The sequence below is a fragment of the Nycticebus coucang genome, chromosome 22 (assembly GCF_027406575.1).
Source record: "Nycticebus coucang isolate mNycCou1 chromosome 22, mNycCou1.pri, whole genome shotgun sequence".
NCBI lineage: Eukaryota > Metazoa > Chordata > Mammalia > Primates > Lorisidae > Nycticebus > Nycticebus coucang.
The window spans coordinates 1,570,397-1,589,323 of record NC_069801.1 but is presented as its reverse complement, the minus strand read 5'-3'; the positions used below and the strand labels follow the sequence as shown (position 1 = coordinate 1,589,323).

General features: G+C 53.2%; 1 protein-coding gene across 1 annotated transcript; it reads right to left on the bottom strand.

Annotated features, from left to right (window-relative positions):
* Positions 1-16,288: 16,288 nt before the first annotated feature.
* On the bottom strand, positions 16,289-17,422 carry ACTRT2 (actin related protein T2). The gene has a single exon (XM_053577008.1). It carries the CDS (start codon positions 17,420-17,422, stop codon positions 16,289-16,291), a length of 1,134 nt encoding a protein of 377 aa, XP_053432983.1.
* Positions 17,423-18,927: the final 1,505 nt, after the last annotated feature.

Genomic DNA, 18,927 nt, shown 5'->3' with positions numbered 1-18,927 from the left:
CTGTTGGCATCTTCACTGGGATTTGGGTTACACAGGTGTGTCCCTTTGTCAAAGCTCATCAAATGATGCGTTTAAGATTTGAGCATCTCGGCCAGGTGCAGTGGCTCACACCTGTAATCCTAGCACTCTGGGAGGCCAAGGCGAGTAGATTGCTTGAGCTCACAGGTTTAAGACCAGCCTGAGAAAAAGCAAGACCCCGTCTCTACTAAAAATAGAAAAACAGAGGCAAGAGGATTGCTTGAGCCCAAGAGTTGGAGGTTGCTATGATGCACTCTACCCAGGGTGACAGCTTGAGACTCTGTCTCAAAAAAAAAAAGTTGAGCAATCTCACTGTATGTAAATGTTACCTCAAAAGCAATTTTGAAAGGACCACACAGAAACACTGGACTCTAGGTAATGACAAACGTGCTGATGTTTTTTAGGGAAAGTGAACTGAGGTTTGCACCTTTTCCTGAAATGCATCCTTTCAATTTTGCTGTGTGTGTGAATATGTTCATAATAATGTATAGGAAAGGGATACATCATGATTAAATATAGTTTATCCCAGGGATGCAAAGATGCTTTAAATTCAGGAAATTGAAGAATTCACATTAGTAGATGAAGGAACAGATGAACAAGTTGATAAAGCTCTTCACTCTCTCTCTCAAGTCTTTCAGAAAACCGGGAATAAGAAGCTTTCTAACTGGATAAAAATAACCCTTTAGCAGCCCCAGTTGACTGAGTTTTGAAGCCTTCTCTTTGATGTCATGTACGGGATAAGAATCTCTGACACCTGAGTGACTATTCAGCGGACCCGAACAGTCCCCCAGCCCTAGTCACATTTGAACAAGGGACAGGGTGCTAAGACTTGAAGGGAAGGGATTAGCCTATTATTTGTTGCAAATGAAGTGTGGTTATCTTTACAAAAATCCGAAATAAGTTACAAACAAAGAAAACAACAAAATCATAGGAGAGTTCAGTATGATTCTAGATAAAAGATCAACTCCCAACACCACTAGTCTTCCTCCACATTGGCAATAATCAATAAAAAAAAAGATGCTATTCACACTGTGGCAGCTCTCTAAAGCACTTAGAAACTGATCTAGCAAAGAATTTGTGAAGTTTTTCAAGAAAGTGCTTAATCTCTGTTAAAGAAGAAATAAGTTGAATAGCAGAAAAGATATAACATGTTCATAGATGGGAGAACTTAATGTAAACTGTTGATACATAATATTTATACATATCTGTGGGACATATGCAATATTTTGATAACATACATACAGCATGTATAAGGATTATATCAGGGATTCAGGATATCTATCACTTCCAAAAGTTATTGTTGCTTTGTGTGGAGAACATTTCAAATTTTTTCTTCTAGCTGTTTTATAATATATAATATATGGTGTGTTGCTAACTATACTCATTTTAAAGATAGCAGTTCTTTATAGAATAGAGTTGTTTCCATTTCAGTCAAAATTTCATTGGTGCTTTTAAAGGATTAACTTATTCTAACATTTGCATGGTTGAACAAAGATTCACAAAGGTTTCTGAGGCTGGGCGGAGGGGCTCATGCCTATGGTCTCAGCACTCTGAGTGGCCGAGGCAGGTAGACCCCTTGAGCTCAGGAGTTGCAGACCTGCCTGAGCAAGAGTGGGATCCCATCTCTATTAAAATTGAAAAATTAGCTTGGTGTTGTGGCCAGCGCCTGTAGTCCCAGCTACTCAGGAGGCTCCAGCAGGAAGATCACTTGAGTCCAAGAGTTTGAGGTTGCTGTGAGCTATGATGTCACAGCATTCTACTCAGGACACAGAGTGAGACTTTGTCTCAAAAAAAGAAAAATAAAAGGTTTTTGAAAAAGAAAGGTAAGGCTGAGATCTCATCCTACTAAACATTAGACTCCTATAAAGCCAAAGTGATAGAATAAAACAAGATGGTGAGACTCTGCTGTGGGAACAGGCACAGAGACACACAGAACAGGACAACTCAACTCTGTGACCCCAGAGGGACATCCTGCTGCTGCCACCACAGTGTCCAGGCTCCAGCAGCCTGGGGATGGGACAATGGCTGCTCCCAGAGCACTGTCTTTCTCCTCCCCCCCCCTCCACTCTCTCCCTCCTCTCTCCTCCCCTCCCATCTCCTCTAGAAAATGTGAGAAAATACCCTGGTATCTTGGGGCAGTAAAGAACTTTTAAAATAAGACCTAACATCTTCACCTGTGGTTGGAAGATAATGGGTCTAACTTCCTCAGGAGTGGAGATGTCCAGTCTGTGCAGAGGGGAAGACAGTTGTGGTGGCTCCAGCTATTAACACTAAGTGACTAATTTAGAACACAAAAGGAAAGCCTACAACTAAAACACCCAGAGGCTAGCATGGCAGGGAAATTTTCAACCTCAGTAGAATTCAGAGAAAAGCAAATTTAGGAAGTGGATTTTCCACATCCATTCAACAAGCTGCAGGAATTTGAAAGTCAAATAATACCAAGTGTTGGTGAGTGTGGTGGGGGGGCGGATCCACCTCCTCCAGGGGCAAGTGAACAAGTTAGTGACAGTAAGTGCACCTGTCATCCAGCCTTGCCATGCAGGGCAGAGCTGGCATCCACCCGGGCAGTGGGGGGAGTAAGGTGGACATGCGGTGGGCGCACATCACCACCATATCACTGGTGTGCAGTAGACAGGCCTCTACTGACGTGCAGTTGAGTGAAAAATACCTGAGTGGTGTGAAACCAATATCCCAGGAGCAGATTAACACAGAGAGACAAACATGTTTGTGCACATTACACACACATATACGTGCAACAGACACAACAGATAGACACAGAGACACACACAAACACGTCATGTGTACGCTCAGCACAGCACACATGCAGGTAACATAGATGACATTCACACAACACACACATGACATGCACGCTCACAGCACATATACACAATACCACACATGTGACATAGACACCCATAACACGTGTGCACATATACGCGATTCATGGACACACAACACACGTACACAAGCCACCAACTCTGCACTGTTCTTTCAGTGTTTATGGCACCCAAGGACAGATGTATTTATACCCCAGAGTGCCAACAGGGGATGGGGAAGGGAAGAGAGTGAGGCTCAGGAATGAGGGTAAAAATGATAAAAGTAAAATCACGAAGGGGCCAGCTGAGCAGCCAGGACTCCATGCCTTTAACTGAGGAAATAGGGGGCAGGTGGCAGAGAGGGCTAGGAAAGGGAGGGAGCAAGGGAGGGGGAGGGAGGAGAAAGGGCAGGGGAGGGAAGGGCAAGGTTAGATAGGGGAGGACAGTAGAGGGGAGGGAGAAGAGAGAAGGGGGAGGCACTGTGGGAGGCAACTGCAGGACCCCAGCCTCAGAAGCTGTCCCAGCTTAGTTCCCTGTGACCTCTGCCTTCTGTTCTCTGCCCTCTGCCCTCCAGGTGGGCAAGTGGCTCCTTTCTCTGTATCTATCACCCCGGGGCTCCTCAGGCAGGAGTGAGAGCAGAGCCAGTAGGGGTGAGGAAGAAGAGAAGGGTGGGGAGCCCCTGCACAGCAGCCATGGGGACCTAGGGGACTGGGCCATTGTCTAGGTGGTCCACTAGCCCCCTGTGCCCTGGCACAGCCCCAGGCCTGCCCAGAGGTAGAGGGGGTGGAAGCTGGGGTTGAGGGACATAGGGTATGTCTTTGCAGCCACAGAATAGAGCAACAGGTGGGGGCCAAACACACCAGCTGGTCCCAGCTGCACTCCACAGGCTCAGCCCAGGACATGGCCTGGGAGAGGGGCCTCCCTAGTCCCCTGCCCCAAGGGGTCCTAGCTCCTGCCTGCCATAGTCTGTCTGATCGATCGGAGCAGGCCTCAGGCCAGGACAGTGCAGACACAGCTCAAATGCCTTCAAACTCACCATCCTGCTGGCAGCTTCCACAGGACACGCTGGTGGCAGGAGGGCTGTGACAAGCCGGGCCCAGGTATGGCCCAGCGCCATGCTCAGATTGGCACTAGCCTCCATCCTTACCTGCCCAAAGCCCTATTGGGCACTCAGCTAGATTCCTACCCTATGTGGTGTTTACACCTTCTGCAGGTTGTGGGCGAGGAAACTGAGTCACAGAGCAGCCAGTAGCCTTCCTGAGGCTTGACCTGGGGAGCGCTGGTGCTGAGCTGTGAGCTGAGGCCACTGGCTGCCCCCATACGGACCCAGGGCCATGAGGGGTCTCAGGGCCCCAGTGTCATCTGGAGGACACTGAGTGAGGGCAGCTGTCATTGGGGTGCAGACTGAGTAGTGGCCTGGGTCAGACTCAGGCCAGGCCTCTGGATGAGATGAGGAATCAGATGGGATCCCAGGCCCTTTGCCTGGGTTCCTCCCTCTCCTTAGCCTGGTCACCTCCTGCTTTCCCTCCGCCTCCCAGCTCAGTAGTGGTTGCTGTGGAGAAGCCTTCTCTAGTCACTGTCCCTGAGGGGAGCCACCATTTATGCTTTTAAATGGGTAAAATCATAGCTCTGAGACACATTTAAAATAAACAAGACAATACTTTCACTTAAGAAGGAATTATTGGATGTAAAACACTGGATTAAAGCGCAAGGATTCAGACTCATCTCTCCAGGCCGCGGGCAGTGCTGGGAGGGATTTTCTAGAGACACAACCACACTATTCACAGGGAGAGAACCACCTTCTCCATTGACACGTCCCCCCGTTTCCATCTGGGTGGGCCCCACACAGCTCTGTTCCCAATAGTTCAGAGGAGCGGGACGAGCCTTGCAGGCAGCCCACTAGAAAGACACCCCACTGGGCTCCTGTGTCTCCTCCCTCTCCTCCACCACACCTGTCACAGCATCTGTTACGTTGGGGGATTCCTTGGTTGTGGTCTCCCTGCCCATTAGCCCAGGAGCCCTGGTAGGGCAGAAATGTGTTCCTGGGCGTTTTGTTCTCTGGCTGGGTCCCTGATGGCCATCAGGACAGCGGCAGGCAGAGCCATGGTCAGTACTCCACGGGCAGCATCCCTCGGTCTGAGGTGAGAGAGGTGCCATCATTGCTTCCTTCATACTGGAGAAGAAACTGAGACTCATTTGCTGGGCTGACTTCTTATGGTCAGCCTCACCTGCCAGGAAGTCTGAGGCCAGGCAGGCTAGCCTTGGGCTCCTTCCTGCCCCACGGAGCGCCTCTTACAAGGTGAGCACACAAGTGAGTGAAGGGCCTCCCTTCACTGGGAAGGCTGCGCGGGGGCTTCTGCATTGTGGGCAGGGGGAAGATCATGGGTAGGATCCTCTGGCTGACCTGCCCTATGGGGCTGCAGGGGGAGGCTCCCACAGGCCTAGCATCTGGGTGGTGTCACAGAGCAGCATCACCAGACTTGTCAAACAGCAAGACAGCCCTCATTCCACTTGCTGCAGCTAGGCTGGGGCTCCGTGTTCAGCAGTGGCTGAGAGAGAGAAGACAGGTCCTCAGAGGGACATGACTAGGTGTCAGGGGTAAGGGGGGCTTCTTGCCAAAACTAGGCTCAGTGGGCCAAACACAGTGGGCCAGCCCAAGGCTGAGTCCAGAAGATGGCTCAGAGGGACGACCAAAGCTTGTCAAGGAGGGCTAGGGACCCCACCACAGCTGTCCCCTATCCTGGGGAGAGGCCCCTGGAACTGCTCCTGCTCCAGGCACTGGCTGCGGCCCAGGCCTTGCCTGCAGGCACCCTCACTCCTCTGCCTGGCACGTGGCCGCACAGGTAGAAACTGGGGTGAGGCCCCACCCCTCCGTCCCAGGAGCATGAACGTCACTTTGCCCCCAATCATTCTGGGTGCCCAGCCAGCCTGGTGACAGCCAGTGTTGCCTGAAGTCCCACGTGCTGAGGATGCTTTGCCAAGCTCCTAGGCTACACCCACCGACCAGCCACTCCACTGGCGCCTGACAGCGGAATCCTAGGTTATTACAGTCTGGACGCGCCTTCTCGCCTGTGTGCTTTCTGGTCCTTCTCTGTGTGTCTGCCTCCTGGACTTGCTGCAGGGTCCCCAAAGCACACTTTGGCACTGAGACTCGTCCTTCACCGAGTGGACTGGACATGTGTCAAACTCTTGCGGCTCATCAGCACACAGAGGATCCCACCCCCTTCCAGGGACAAAGAGGGGCTATGGGGGGCCAGGCTGTGGAGGGCCGCGAGAACCTCCATCCAAGACCAGTCACGGGGTCCCTGCCTCCCACAGAGAGAGCTGTCTCCATCTATCCTCCTCAGCTTTATCCTGCAAAACAGCCTCTGTCCCCCTGACCGACAGCTTGGGACAGAAGATCTCACCCCTTATCCCCAGAACAGGGAGAGAAATGTTGAAAATAAACACGATTGTGTAATCCTTGAGGGAAGAATGATTCTGGTTCCATGTGACCCCAGCAGAAATGCTGGAGTCATTTCAGACTCCAGCTGGAGAAAGCTTCAGTGAGTGAGGGGCTGGGCAGTGGGTGAAGTGCAAGGGTCCTACAGGTACTTTGGAAGGAGTAAAGCCGCGTCAGGGAGTGAGCTGCTGTTTATCCATCAGTATACGTGGCTTCTGGAAGGGGGTCTCTTAGTCTCCTGGTGAGAGTGTGTGCCCAGCCCGGCCACACCTGTGTGGCTCCCAGCATGCATCAGACCAGGAAGGAGGGCTTGCTTGGGAGACGCTGCAGCCCGACCCTGGACCCTGAGCCCATTACTGCAGCAGTCCTACTGGAATGACCCTTTTGGGGAGTGAGGGAGGACTGGAGATGCTCCTGCTTAGATCCTTGGTGCATGCACATGGGGTGGGGTGGGGGTGGGCAGATAGGGGCTCCCCAGGTCCACCAGGGGAATGGAATGATGCCCACCCCAAGGCTTGGCATCTTGACACCTTACTCTGGTCATTGTTCCTCTAGAAAATTTGGATTTAAGGAAAACAAGCAAGTGGCGGCTTCTCTCCCCACTGTTTGTGCAAGGCTATGCCCACGTCCCTGACTGGGAGGGCTCTGCCCTCACGCTCTTAACCAGGAGGCCCTCACCCCAAGCCCACTTCCACCCTCAGAGGAAGTTGCCATCCTGAGCATGGAGCTGGGGCCTGCTGCTCAGGGGTGATGTGGGGTCCTCATGCCTTGAGTGCCTTCTCGCCCCACCGGATGCAGTTGCTCAGCACCCCTGCTCCCATGCTGGGTGGGGGACACACATTTGGGTCTAGATGTGACTCCCAGTCATTCTCCCATGGGTGACTGCCCTGAGGGGCTTGGTGATGGGGGTGCTGCTCCAGCCCTGGACATCAGACCCAGGTTGGGGAGCAGATACCCCCCATCCCATGCACAGCTCCGCTCTCCTGGAAGCTGTCCCCTGGGTCAGGCCAAGAGACCAGGATGTTTATGTGAAATAGCCCCAGCTCCCCCGAGATAAAAGGCCCCTGCCCGGCCCTTCATAGATGTTCATCAGGCCTGCTTCCTGCCTTGGTGGCCTCCCAAGGGTTGGGTGGCCACATCTCTCTCACCCCTAGTGGACTCCTGGCCAGCCCTGTCCTGCATGGGCTGGCGTGCAGCCTGGGGGTCCTGAGTCCCTTCTTCACCCGATCACAGGGTGGTGATGCTTCTTGCTGTGAATGTTGGTCCTGGAGGTGGCTGGCAGGAAGGGGGAAGACGCCCCTATGAACGCAGGGCCACACACAAGGTGACAAGCTCCTTTTCTCTCTCTCCTCCCTTAACTGTCCCCTTTATCCTTGTGCCCTGAAGCCTGGAGCAGTGCCCCCAGAGCAGCTAGGCACAGCCCTGCTTCATCCTCCGTCTCCACAGCATTTATAGAGTGTTCACTGCACTCTGGGCCCTGAACCTGGCTCTGGGATGCCCAGCATGCGGACAGGCCTGGTGCCCACCTTTCCTGCACTGATGGGAAACCTCTGGTGAACTCTGAAGTCGGGTGCCAAGCCCTTTAGAACCTGTGGGACCCACCAGAGCCCCGGCTGCCAGATGAGCACATGTCCATCTATGCGAGTCTCCAGTGTCCCTCAGGACCTCAGAAAGGGAGCAAAAGTATCTCTGGCCATCCCTGCCACCTCATACAGGGTTTGTGTGTGAAATGTCCCAATCCAATTGGGGAAAAGGGGAGAGGGCCCTGGACACCTCCTGCTATCTGCCCCAGGGCATTGGAATGGCCATGGGGGCCAGGCCAGGCCGACCTTGGCAGAGTGGGCCAGGCCTCACAGCTCGGTGCCCTTCCTGGGAGGCTATGATCCGCATCCAGCCCCACCCCCACTCCCTCCCAGCCTCACTTTAATTGGGTCTGACGACTTCACACTCTGCAGCCGAGATGGTGCTTGTTTTGGCTGGCCCGGCGCGGCCCATTCTGGCCAGCCCTGGTTGCATAACCGGGAGGTATCCACTTACACTGGCCGACGCCTCTCAGCGAGGCCTACAGTGGCCCTCACGGGCAGCCTCCATGTTCCCTCTCCAGGAGGCGGCCCATCCCACCAAGCTCTGGGTGGAGCCTCTCGTGTCTCCTGACCCCGTGGGCTGGCTGGCCACGGTCCATGGAGCTTCCAGGCTTGGGTGCCAGGAGCAGCTGCCTCTGGCCAGAGTTGGCCGGTGCAGGGATGGCAGGCAAGGGGTGCCTCCTCCTCCGTTCACATCTCTCCCCAGCATCAGCGTCACCACCGGCCCTGCCAGAGACAACTGGGGGAAGGCTCAGGTCCAGGAAATTGCCTGCTGGGCATCGTGGCACCGGCCAGGCCCTAAAGGCACCCTCGGGTCCCTGGCCCTCATCCTGCTGGCCCATGAAGGAGGAGGTTCCGGGGTCCTGGGCCCCCACGGCTCAGCCACCCCCTCCCTTGGCTGCTGCCGCCAAAAGGTGGGGCAAGAGAAATAGGAGATTTGAATAATGGGAGAAAATTATTATGTCTTCGTGTGAGCTGGAGCCCAGCCTGCTCCCCGCGGGTGTGATATCTGGGGACGTCTTACATTTCCCGCTCTGAGCCAGGGCCAGCCTTGACAATGCCCGCATTGTTTCCTGTGTCAGGGCATTGTCACTGCATGATAGTACCCAAACACATGGGTTACAAGACGCGGGGATCAGCACAGACTGGGGAGACCACAGATGTTTATAAGGAGGATAGACACTGCAGCTAGATTTGGGGGCGGCCGGGGAAGGGAAGTGGCCGCTTGCTACTGATGGCCTGGGGATGGCTTTGCCCAGGAAGGTGGGGGTCAGGCGGCCATCGTTCATGGCACGCAGAGCTTTCCACTTGTGGCCGGCTCTGGCTTCCTTGCCTGGGCCTGGCTAGGCAGCTGGATCTGATGGCCAAGGGTTTGAACCTGCCTTAGGAGGCCTCCTCTGAGTACTAGGGCAGGTAGGATGCAGGTCCTGCCCCAGGGAATAAGAGGAACCATCTTTCAGGTGGCCAAGGTCCCTGCCTTGGAGTCACCTGTGGGAGCCACCCTAGTTCCCCCTGGCACAGAGGCCAGGGAGGAGCCAGCACACCAGGGGCCACTGGCCAGCTTAGCATTAAGGGACCCTCACTGGCTTGGACACAGCCCTTTCTCTTTTGGACTGCTGCCTTCCCCACGTATGTCCATAAGTAACTGTTCGGGTGAGGAATGGACAGTGGGTGGAACTCAGCAGCCCTCAGCTCACCCGGCCCTGCTTTCTGGCCCCTGCTCTGGGGTCTGGCAGGAGTCCAGGGGCAGGGGCCTGTCTTCAGGTCCTTGCCGTGCCTGCCCTGGGCCCCAACATCTCCCTGTAGCAGCTTCAGGCACACTTGCTAATCCCAGAACAGGGGCTGCTGCCTCTGCCCAGTGCCCAGAACAGCAGTGCCCAGGAGCAGAGCAGAGCAGGAGGATAGACCCAGAGCTGCTGGGGGCCTAGCGTCTCTGTTCCCAACACCCTTCAGGCAAATGAAGAAACAGAGTTCTGACCTAGTGACTTGGGGCCAAGCCAAGCCTTGGCCACACTGTCCGACTCCCCACTGGTGACCCCACTGCCAGGCTCCCCTGCTCCTAGGACCCCAGACGAGGACTTTGCCTCCCAGAGCACATGGTTTGCATGGCCTCCATGGCTCTCAGCCTGGTGAAAGGGAAGGGGTTCAGCATGGCCCTTCTGTGAATGGTGGAGAGGTGCCTGTGTCCCTGGGCATTTCCATCCATTTGGCCCTTAGGAGATGGCCTCTTGCCCATGTGCCCAACGCTGGCATCAGGCATGGGGACCACCTCTGTCCCTTCTTTGTGGCCTGTGAACAATTCCTCTGAGAGTCAAGACTCCTGGTCTCCTCCGCCTGCAGGCACCTAAGGGCCATGAGTTCCCTTTCCAGGGATGGCTGGTCCTTTGCCCCTCCAGAGAAATGGAAGCTCCCTCCTGGTCAGAGGGCAGGGTGGGCCATCAGGATGAGGCTGCCCTGGGGGGTCTTGGAGTCTTGGCCCCTGGTGCCCTCCTAGATTTCAGGGGTGCCAGTGTACTTTTTATCTGTGTCGGGTCCCCCAGAACGAGTCTCAACTGTAAGCACTCCCCCTTGCACGTGGGAGTCAGCAAGCTACATAATATTGCCCACAACTGCACCTCATTGCTTTGCAAGTCTCTCTGCTACACAAGGGGACTCAGATCATCACGTCAGTTTTCTAATCCCCAGGTGAAGTCCAGACCTACCCTTGCCACCCTGGGCAGAGGAGTCCCTGTCTCCACACTCGAGGAAGTGTGAGAATTGGGAAGGTGAATTTGCAGGTGAGGATCCAGGGCTCAGAGGCCTCCCCTGTCCACTGCTCAAGGGCAGCAAAGGTGAAGGGAGCCCAAGGGCCTGTCCAGGCATGGCTGTCCCACCACTGGCCCTGGAGTCAGCAGTGACCCTAGAGGTAAATGTGGGATGGACCCACACAAGGGAGAAAAGAGTTGTGCACCATATTCAGAGCCATCTACTGAGGTCAACTTTGTCCCTGGACATCAACACATAGATGGTGGAAGCCAGGGTCACAGGCCACAGGTGACAGAGACTCTCTGCAAGCCACCAGGAGCCTCTGCCAGCCTGGGATGGAGCAACCCTGTTCTGAGCACAGAGCCCGGGGACCCTTCACTGGAGGTACTTTGCCCAAGACCACCTTATGTGTGCTCCAGGCTGAGGGTTGGCAGCTGAAGCTGTAGCAGAAACTGAGCTTTGCCCACAGGGTCCACCTCTGACAGCCAGTGACCACCTGGGAGAAGCATTTGTGCCGAGCTCCTCATACATGGGGCAGGTGACCTGTCAGCTGGGATGGTGAACCACAGCTTAACAGAGAAGCACCTCACTGCTCGGAGTAGGGACATCCCTGGGCACCCTGGACCCCACCCAGGTGGAGCAAGGAGCCATCTGTGGGTGTGTTATCCCTCAGCAGGCCCTGTGGGTTCTTGGCTACATGTGGCCCCTCTATTAGGACCAACTATTAGATTCCTGGAAACTTGACCTCAGTCCTGACCACACCAAGTGACTCCAGGACCTAGAAGGGTCAGACTCTGTGGTGTGGCTGCTTGGGAGGACATAGTCACAACCTGTCTTCTTCAGATAGCCCCGCTGCCTCTGCTGGGGCCTGTTGGGAGCCTCTCCTCAACATCCTGCCCAACCTCACCCTTAGCCTAGATGGCAGAGGAAGGTCTCTGCTCTCACATGGGGCCTGGACCCCAAAGTCATAAAGGCTGATGTTACAGACACAAGCAGTCTCATCTGGGCTAGCCAGGAGAAAGGCCCTCAGGGGGAGGGGGAGGAGCTGGCAGCTTCTAAGACCCCCAGGGACACTATCTAGGTTAGTGGCATGGCCCCAGAGTTGTGTGTTCTCTGGTCTCTGATCCCACATCCTCATCCCCTCCCCCTGAGTTTTGAACCAGGAACCCTTCCAGCAGAGCTCATGGCCTATGACACACAAATGTCGCTTTACAGGAAGATCTGGTTTGGGACCAGAGGGCAGGGAGGAGCTGGGATGAGGCTTGAAGAGTCCTCTGCCAGGGTCTGGGGAGTGGGAATCCATGTCTCAGAAGTAGGACGATGGGCTCAGCTGTTCCTGCAGACTCCTGGCAGGGGGAGAGAAGTTCAAAACCAGAGGGAGGCTTGTCTCTCCTCCTCCAGGACTTAGCCCAGCACATCCCCAAGCCTTGGTCCTTCACATTAGACACCTCCAAGCTGAAGGAGGGTCAAGCTGCAGATGTTAAGGGTGACTCGCAGCTGCCCCACTCCTTCTTCCTCAAAGGTATAGTCTCATCTGCCCACACCTGATCAAGGAAGCCAGAACAGGAAGCCAGATTGGTTACAGTGCTTTTGCCATGGACTCTGCCAGGCACCTGAGGGACAGCTTCCCTTCTATTCACTATGGTGCACCAGGAAGGACACAGTGCTAAAGCAGGCCTAGAGGTCAGAAAACCACCACTACCGTTGTCATCACCATCATTGCCACCACCACCACCACCACAATCATCATATTCGCCCTCATCACCTTCATCACCAGGGCCATCACCACCAACAACAACCATCATGACTGTGCTCATCATCACCACCATCATCCTCCTCATCACCATCACCACCATCATCATTATCACTATCATTATGATCACCACCACCATCATCACCCTCGTCACATTCATCACCAAGACCATCATCACCACCACCATCACCTTCATCACCATCACCACTCTCATCACATTCATCACCAAGACCATCATCACCACCACCATCACCTCCATCACCTTCATCACCATCACCACTCTCATCACATTCATCACCATGACCATCATCACCATCACCATCATAACTGTCCTCATCACTATCATCATGATCCTCATCACCTTCATCACCATCACCACCATCATTATCACTATCACTATGATCACCACCACCATCATCACCCTCGTCACATTCATCACCAAGACCACCTCCATCACCTTCATCACCATCACCACCATCATCACCCTTGTCACATTCATCACCAAGACCATCATCACCACCACCGCCACCTCCATCACCTTCATCACCACACCACTGTCATCATCATCACCACTACTCCCATCACCTTCATCACCATCACCACCATCACCACCCTCATTACATTCATCACCATGACCATCATCACCACCACCGTCACAACTGTCCTCATCACTGTCATCATGATCCTTATCACCTTCATCACCATCACCACCATCATCATTATCACTATCACTATGATCACCACCACCATCATCACCCTCATCACATTCATCACCAAGACCACCTCCATCACCTTCATCACCATCACCACTGTCGTCATCACCATCACCATCATCACCATTACTCTCATCACCTCCATCACTATCATTACCACTGTCACATCATCACTATCACCATTATCATATTACCATTGCCTCCATCACCAACACCACTAGCACCACCTCATCACATTCATCACCATGACCATCACCGCCACCATCATCATCACCAACACTCTCATCACCTTCATCACCGTCGCCACTGTTGTCATCATCACTGTCATCATCACCATCACTCTCATCACCTTCATCACCATCACCACTGTCATCATCATCACTATCCATATCACCACCATTACCATATCACCATCACCACCATCACCACCATGACCATCATCACCTCACCACTGCCCTCACCCCCATAACCATAGCAGCAGTAGCAGCAGACATCATAAGAGGAGAAGCAGAGTATCTTGAATAGAAAAGAAGTTTTTGTTTTAGTTACTATTTTACCTATGGTCTAGTTTGGTAACATGGGGGACCATCTCAGGTAGAGAAGGGTGTAGAAAAAGTATGCACGGGAGAAAGGGTCCATGTCTGAGACTCTGGGCTAACCTCTGCTCTCAATTCCCAATGTGGCCCTGGAACTTTGACATTCTCACCTGTCAGGAACAACCCTGACAGGAAGGACTTTGTTGGTGGGGACCAGGAGCCCTTCTGCATTCCCTTGTAACTCTCAGGTGCTATGGAAAGAAAAAAAAAAAACATGACTCGAGAGCACCAGCCTCTCAAGGTCTCCCTCTTATAACTAAAAAGCCCTGGAAATAACACAACCCACAAATGGGAAGAATCTGAAAGGTGAAAGAAAGGCAGGCTGCCCAGGGACATCCTCATTTTTTCCTCTATATGTCTAACAAGGTGCTCAGAGTTTCCAGCCCTAAATCTCCAATAGACATAGATAGAAAAAGCTCTAAAAAAGCCTATTTCTACCAGGAAAGGATGGCTTAACAACAGATTAACTGTTTGGGAATAGCCTCCCTGCTCCAGCCAAATACCTGTGGAAAAACCACACCCTACTCCTGTGGTTTTAGCAGGAAGAGTGGGGAGTTGATCTCACACCATACTACAACTCATTCCGACGCCACCCCCAACTTACCCTCACTGCATCCTCATCTCAGCCCCATCAGCTCCCACCCCACCCCACCAGCAGCAAGGGCACAGAGCAAGGTGGTATGAGCAGGCCCTGGGTCTTGTCAGCACGGCTTCAGCCCCACCCTGTGTCAGCGCATCCCTGCAGAGATGAACCTCTGGCCTTGCCCAGCGGGATAGGTCCATGTCAACACATCATCATTAAACCTCTGACATTTAATGTGATGGAAAACCCTGGAAAGCAGACAGAGAGATAACACATCATCTGCAGAGGACCCGAAACCACAGAGGCCAGAGGAACCAGCACATTTTTCAAGTACTGAAAGAAAACAGCTAACTACAAATTCTACACCCAGTGAAAACATCCTCCAAGGATGAGGGAGAAATAAAGACATTCTCAGACAGAGGAAGATTAAGGGAATTCTGCCAGTGATCTGATCCTCACAGAATCACTGGAGGAAGTTCTATAAACACAACAAAAATAGTATCAGGGGTGGCCGGGGACTTCAGAAAGGACAAGAGAATGTCAGATTAGGTAAAAATAGGGGCAAATATGACTGGCTATTCTTCTTGAGTTTCTTAAATCATATTTGATGGCTGAAGAAAAAAATTCCAGCAGCATCCTGTGTTGTACTCAAGGTACACAGAGGAAACAATTCTATTTTAAAAGTGAGGAGGGCAAAGGGCCCTAAACAGAGGTAAAACATCATTATCTGTAGATTAGGATGTCCTGTGGATGTGCATATACGTAGTGTAATGCCCAGGGTAACCACTGTGAGGCTTAAACAACACACTCAAAAAAGATGCTGAGTAAATCAAACACAATCCTAAAAACTGTTTAAGTAACTGACAGGGAAACATGTAAGAAAAGAGACAGAAATGAGAAAAACAAGCAGAAAACAATAAAATGGCAGACTTAAGATGTGACCTACTAATTACTTTAAATGTAAACAGTCTAAACACACCACTTAAAAGACAAAGATTGATAGAGTAGTTAAAAAAAATGACCCACTTGTACGCTGTCTTCAAATACACCACGTACTCACCTCAGCCACCACACAGGTAGATTGAAAATAAAATGATGGAAGATGTATCTTGCAAAGATTAAGTACCCATATGCAATTTTAGATAAATGGGTTTATTTACTTTGGGATGAATTTCTTGAAGAGTCCTTCCCTTGTTACTTTTCCTTCCCTCTTCCCTCTTTCCTTTCTCCAGCATCACCCCTCATCCTCCCTTTTCCCCTCCGGCCTGCCCTATGAGCTGTGGTGAGTGCCCTTCTGCTCTCTGTGTGCTCCCAGCTGCAGAAACACTCGTTTGTGTTATATTCAAACGCACAGATGCAGGAAAGCACTGGTGCCTTCTTTACCAAACTGGGGGAGATCTTTATGAAATTTATAAAGACTCCTCTGTATTTTCCCTGTCTCTCCCAATATTTTAGGAGAATTCCTCCAAATCAATGTGGAAAAATTCCCTTTATGCATAACTTATTCTACCATTCCTTTATTGACGGCCATTAACTTTGTTTACAGTATTTTAACCCCAAACAAAAATGCTCTTGGGAGCAGGAGTCCTGGGCTGAGAGAGTCCCACACCAGTGGTGACTTCTTCTCCCAGCTGCCCCCATCTGCCAAAGACATTAACGGCTCTGCCCTGTCAGCCTGCCTGGCCTCATGAAAGCAAAGTGGGAGCCTGCCCCGTAAGGACCGCGGGAGCCTGAGGACACGGCAGTGCTATCCTTCCCTCCCCGCTGACACTGCCTCACACCTACCTGAGGGCCCACAGAAACAAGCCAGCCTTTGGCCTCTGCAGGTGGACACAGCCTCATCTCATACCATAGGCCCTTCCCAGGAGAAATAAAGAGGAAGAGGTGTGGACAGAATCAGCATCAGAGACTGTTCTGCTGGCACTGAGAATGAACAGAGCCTGACATGGCCAAATACCACCATTCTGTCTTTTATTGAACATTCTTCTGAAGTGGGGGGTGGAGCACATCTCCCACAGCTGCCCTGTGCACAGGGCCCTTCAGAAGCATCTTCTCTGGATCACAGACGTCCCGAACTCCTTGAAGTCTGCAGCAGTGACCCACATCTGCTTGAAGCTGCTCAGAGAGGTGACAATGGAGGCCCCAATCCACGTGGAGAACCACCGGTCGGGAGGAGCCGTGATCTTGATGGGGGTCCCCTTAGCAGCCAGCTGCTCCAGCTCCCTGAGAAGCCGGTCATCGAGCCCCCGGAACAGGGTGGTGCCCCCAGACAACACAATCTCCCCAAAGAGGGTCCTCTGAATGTCGGTGTCACACTTGGTGATGCTGTTGGACACCATCTTCGAGAGCCCTGGGTCCTGGATGCCCAGGTGCTCTGGCACAAACAGGGCCTCAGGCGCCTGGTACAGCTGCTCCCCGATGCTGATGACGCTCCCATCCGGCAGCTTGTACTCTCTCAGGACCTCCTCTGGCCTCTGGCTGAACTCCTTCTCCGGCTCTATGGCCACATAGCACAGCTTCTCTTTGATGTCATCCACGAGGCCCTTGTCCAGCAGGCACGGGAAGGTCCGCCCACTGGCCAGGAGGAGCCGGGTGAGGAACTCCGTGATGTCCCTGCCTGCTACGTAGAGCTTGGTGACCGCATGGGGCAGGGAGTAGCCCTCAAAGACAGGAACGGTGCAGGTGACCCCATCCCCGCTGTCCACCACCAGGCCTGTGACACAGGCGGAGGCGTAGAGTGCCAGTACAGCCTGGTCTGACAGGTAGAAGGCGGGCACATTGAAGTTCTCGAACATGACTTCAGCCATCTTCTCACGGTTCTCCCTAGGGTTCAGGGAGGGCTCAGTCATGAGCACAGGCCGTTCGCTGGGCTTCACGCCCAGCTCCCACTCGAACAGGTGTTTCCAGAGCTTTGCCATGTCCTCCCACCCTGTGACCAGCCCGCGCTCGATGGGGTAGCGCAGGTGTAAGACCTCATATTTGTACAGTGCTTCCTCCCCAACAAAGTACTTCTTCTGATTGGCACCTGCCAAGGGCATCTTGTATTTCGGGTGCCCCACAATGGAACTGATGACGTGACGGGGCCCAATCTCACCAGAAAGGCCTGCTTTGCAGAGCCCTGACCCGTTGTCAAAAATCACAGCCGGGGAATCTAATATGTGTGGATTAAACATGTCTGCAGCATTCTCTTCTGAGCCTCACCAAAATAAAGACAGCGCCCTCTCGGGCCACACTGTGAAGTGGTAGGGGTAGGCGATTCTGTGGATCCGGGGTGTTTGCAGGCAGGGCTAGCACAGTGCCCAACAGCCCTCCATCCTCAGCCACCGTCTGCTTGCCTGTCAAGTGGCCTGGGCCTGCAAGACCTTTCAGAGAAGCTGTCCAATAGGTCACAATCCAGCCAAGGCAACAATTGTCCTCAGCAAGCATCAGAGGCCCTTAGTGGGTGGGGCTCTGCTACATGGAGGTGGGCACTGGGGCAGTGCTGATAACCCTGAACCCGAGGCAGAGGCCTAGGCTTAAAAGGGACAGAGACCAGCCTGGGCATGGCTCTGAGATATAGTCTCTGGCCCCTAAGCTGCTGTTTGTGGGATAACAAAGAATATTCACTTTTGCTAAGGGAAGGAACCAGGCACTGGTGAAGGGGTGATGCCAGCAGGGCTGTCGAATGTTCCTTTGACTGCAGTCTCTTCCAGGAAGCCCTTGGGATTTCTTCTCCCTCAATCCCACTAGTCCCTGGTCTCTGTGCCACAGGACAGACTGGGCAGAGCCCTCCAGACCTGCTAGGTGCAGGTCCCTGCTCTGGATTAAGGTCAGGGCTCCTCACTTCTCTCTGCAGCCCCCACAAGGCTGGCAAGAGCAACATCCAGTGGCCCATAGGATCAGGAGCCTATGAAGATGTGGCCCTATGGATTCATGTTGGGCAGCCCTGATCAGAGCCTGTGATGCCTCTGTGTAACTACCGCCTGCCACAAGGCCAAGCCCACTGAGGGTGCTCAGAAATGACCAGGACACAAAGGCCAGAGGCCTGGGAGTAAGACCGGGAAAGAAGGCTCAGGGGCCAGGCTGAGGGGCAACCACTGCTGTCTGAGAGAGCTAGGACTGCACATACCAGGCACGCAGACCCTGGTGTGGTCTTCAGCACATCAGGCTCAGGGGCCAGTACTTACTGTTTCCCGGGGGTTGGGGGTGGCCTGGGAGAGTGTGAGCTTCAGTGGGGGTCTTCCTTTCCCGTTGTGTCCAAAATCACCCTCCAGCCCAGCTCCTCCCCACTTTGGAAAGTACTCCCAGGGGACCACTCCCAGGGCCACCTTCCTTGAAGGGCCCCTCGGCCCCACTGACCCATGAGGTGGGTGTAGACACGTGGCCCAGTCGTGTGGCAGACGTGTCACAGATGGAGAGTACAGATGTGTGGTGTAGACGCACAGTGCAGACATGTGATGTAGCAATAGACTGGTGCAGACTTGTGTAGCTGTGACTCACGTGTGGTGCAGATGTGTGGCATGGACAAATGCAGTTGTGCAACACAGACTCACGGTGTGGACAACTGGCATAGGCATGTGGTGTAGACTCCTGGTGCTGACGTGTGGTATAGACTGTGGCTTTGTGGGCACCGCTAAGCCCTCAGTGGCATCAATAAAAACTTGGAGATTTTGGAGGCTTCTTTTCACCAGAGGGAAAC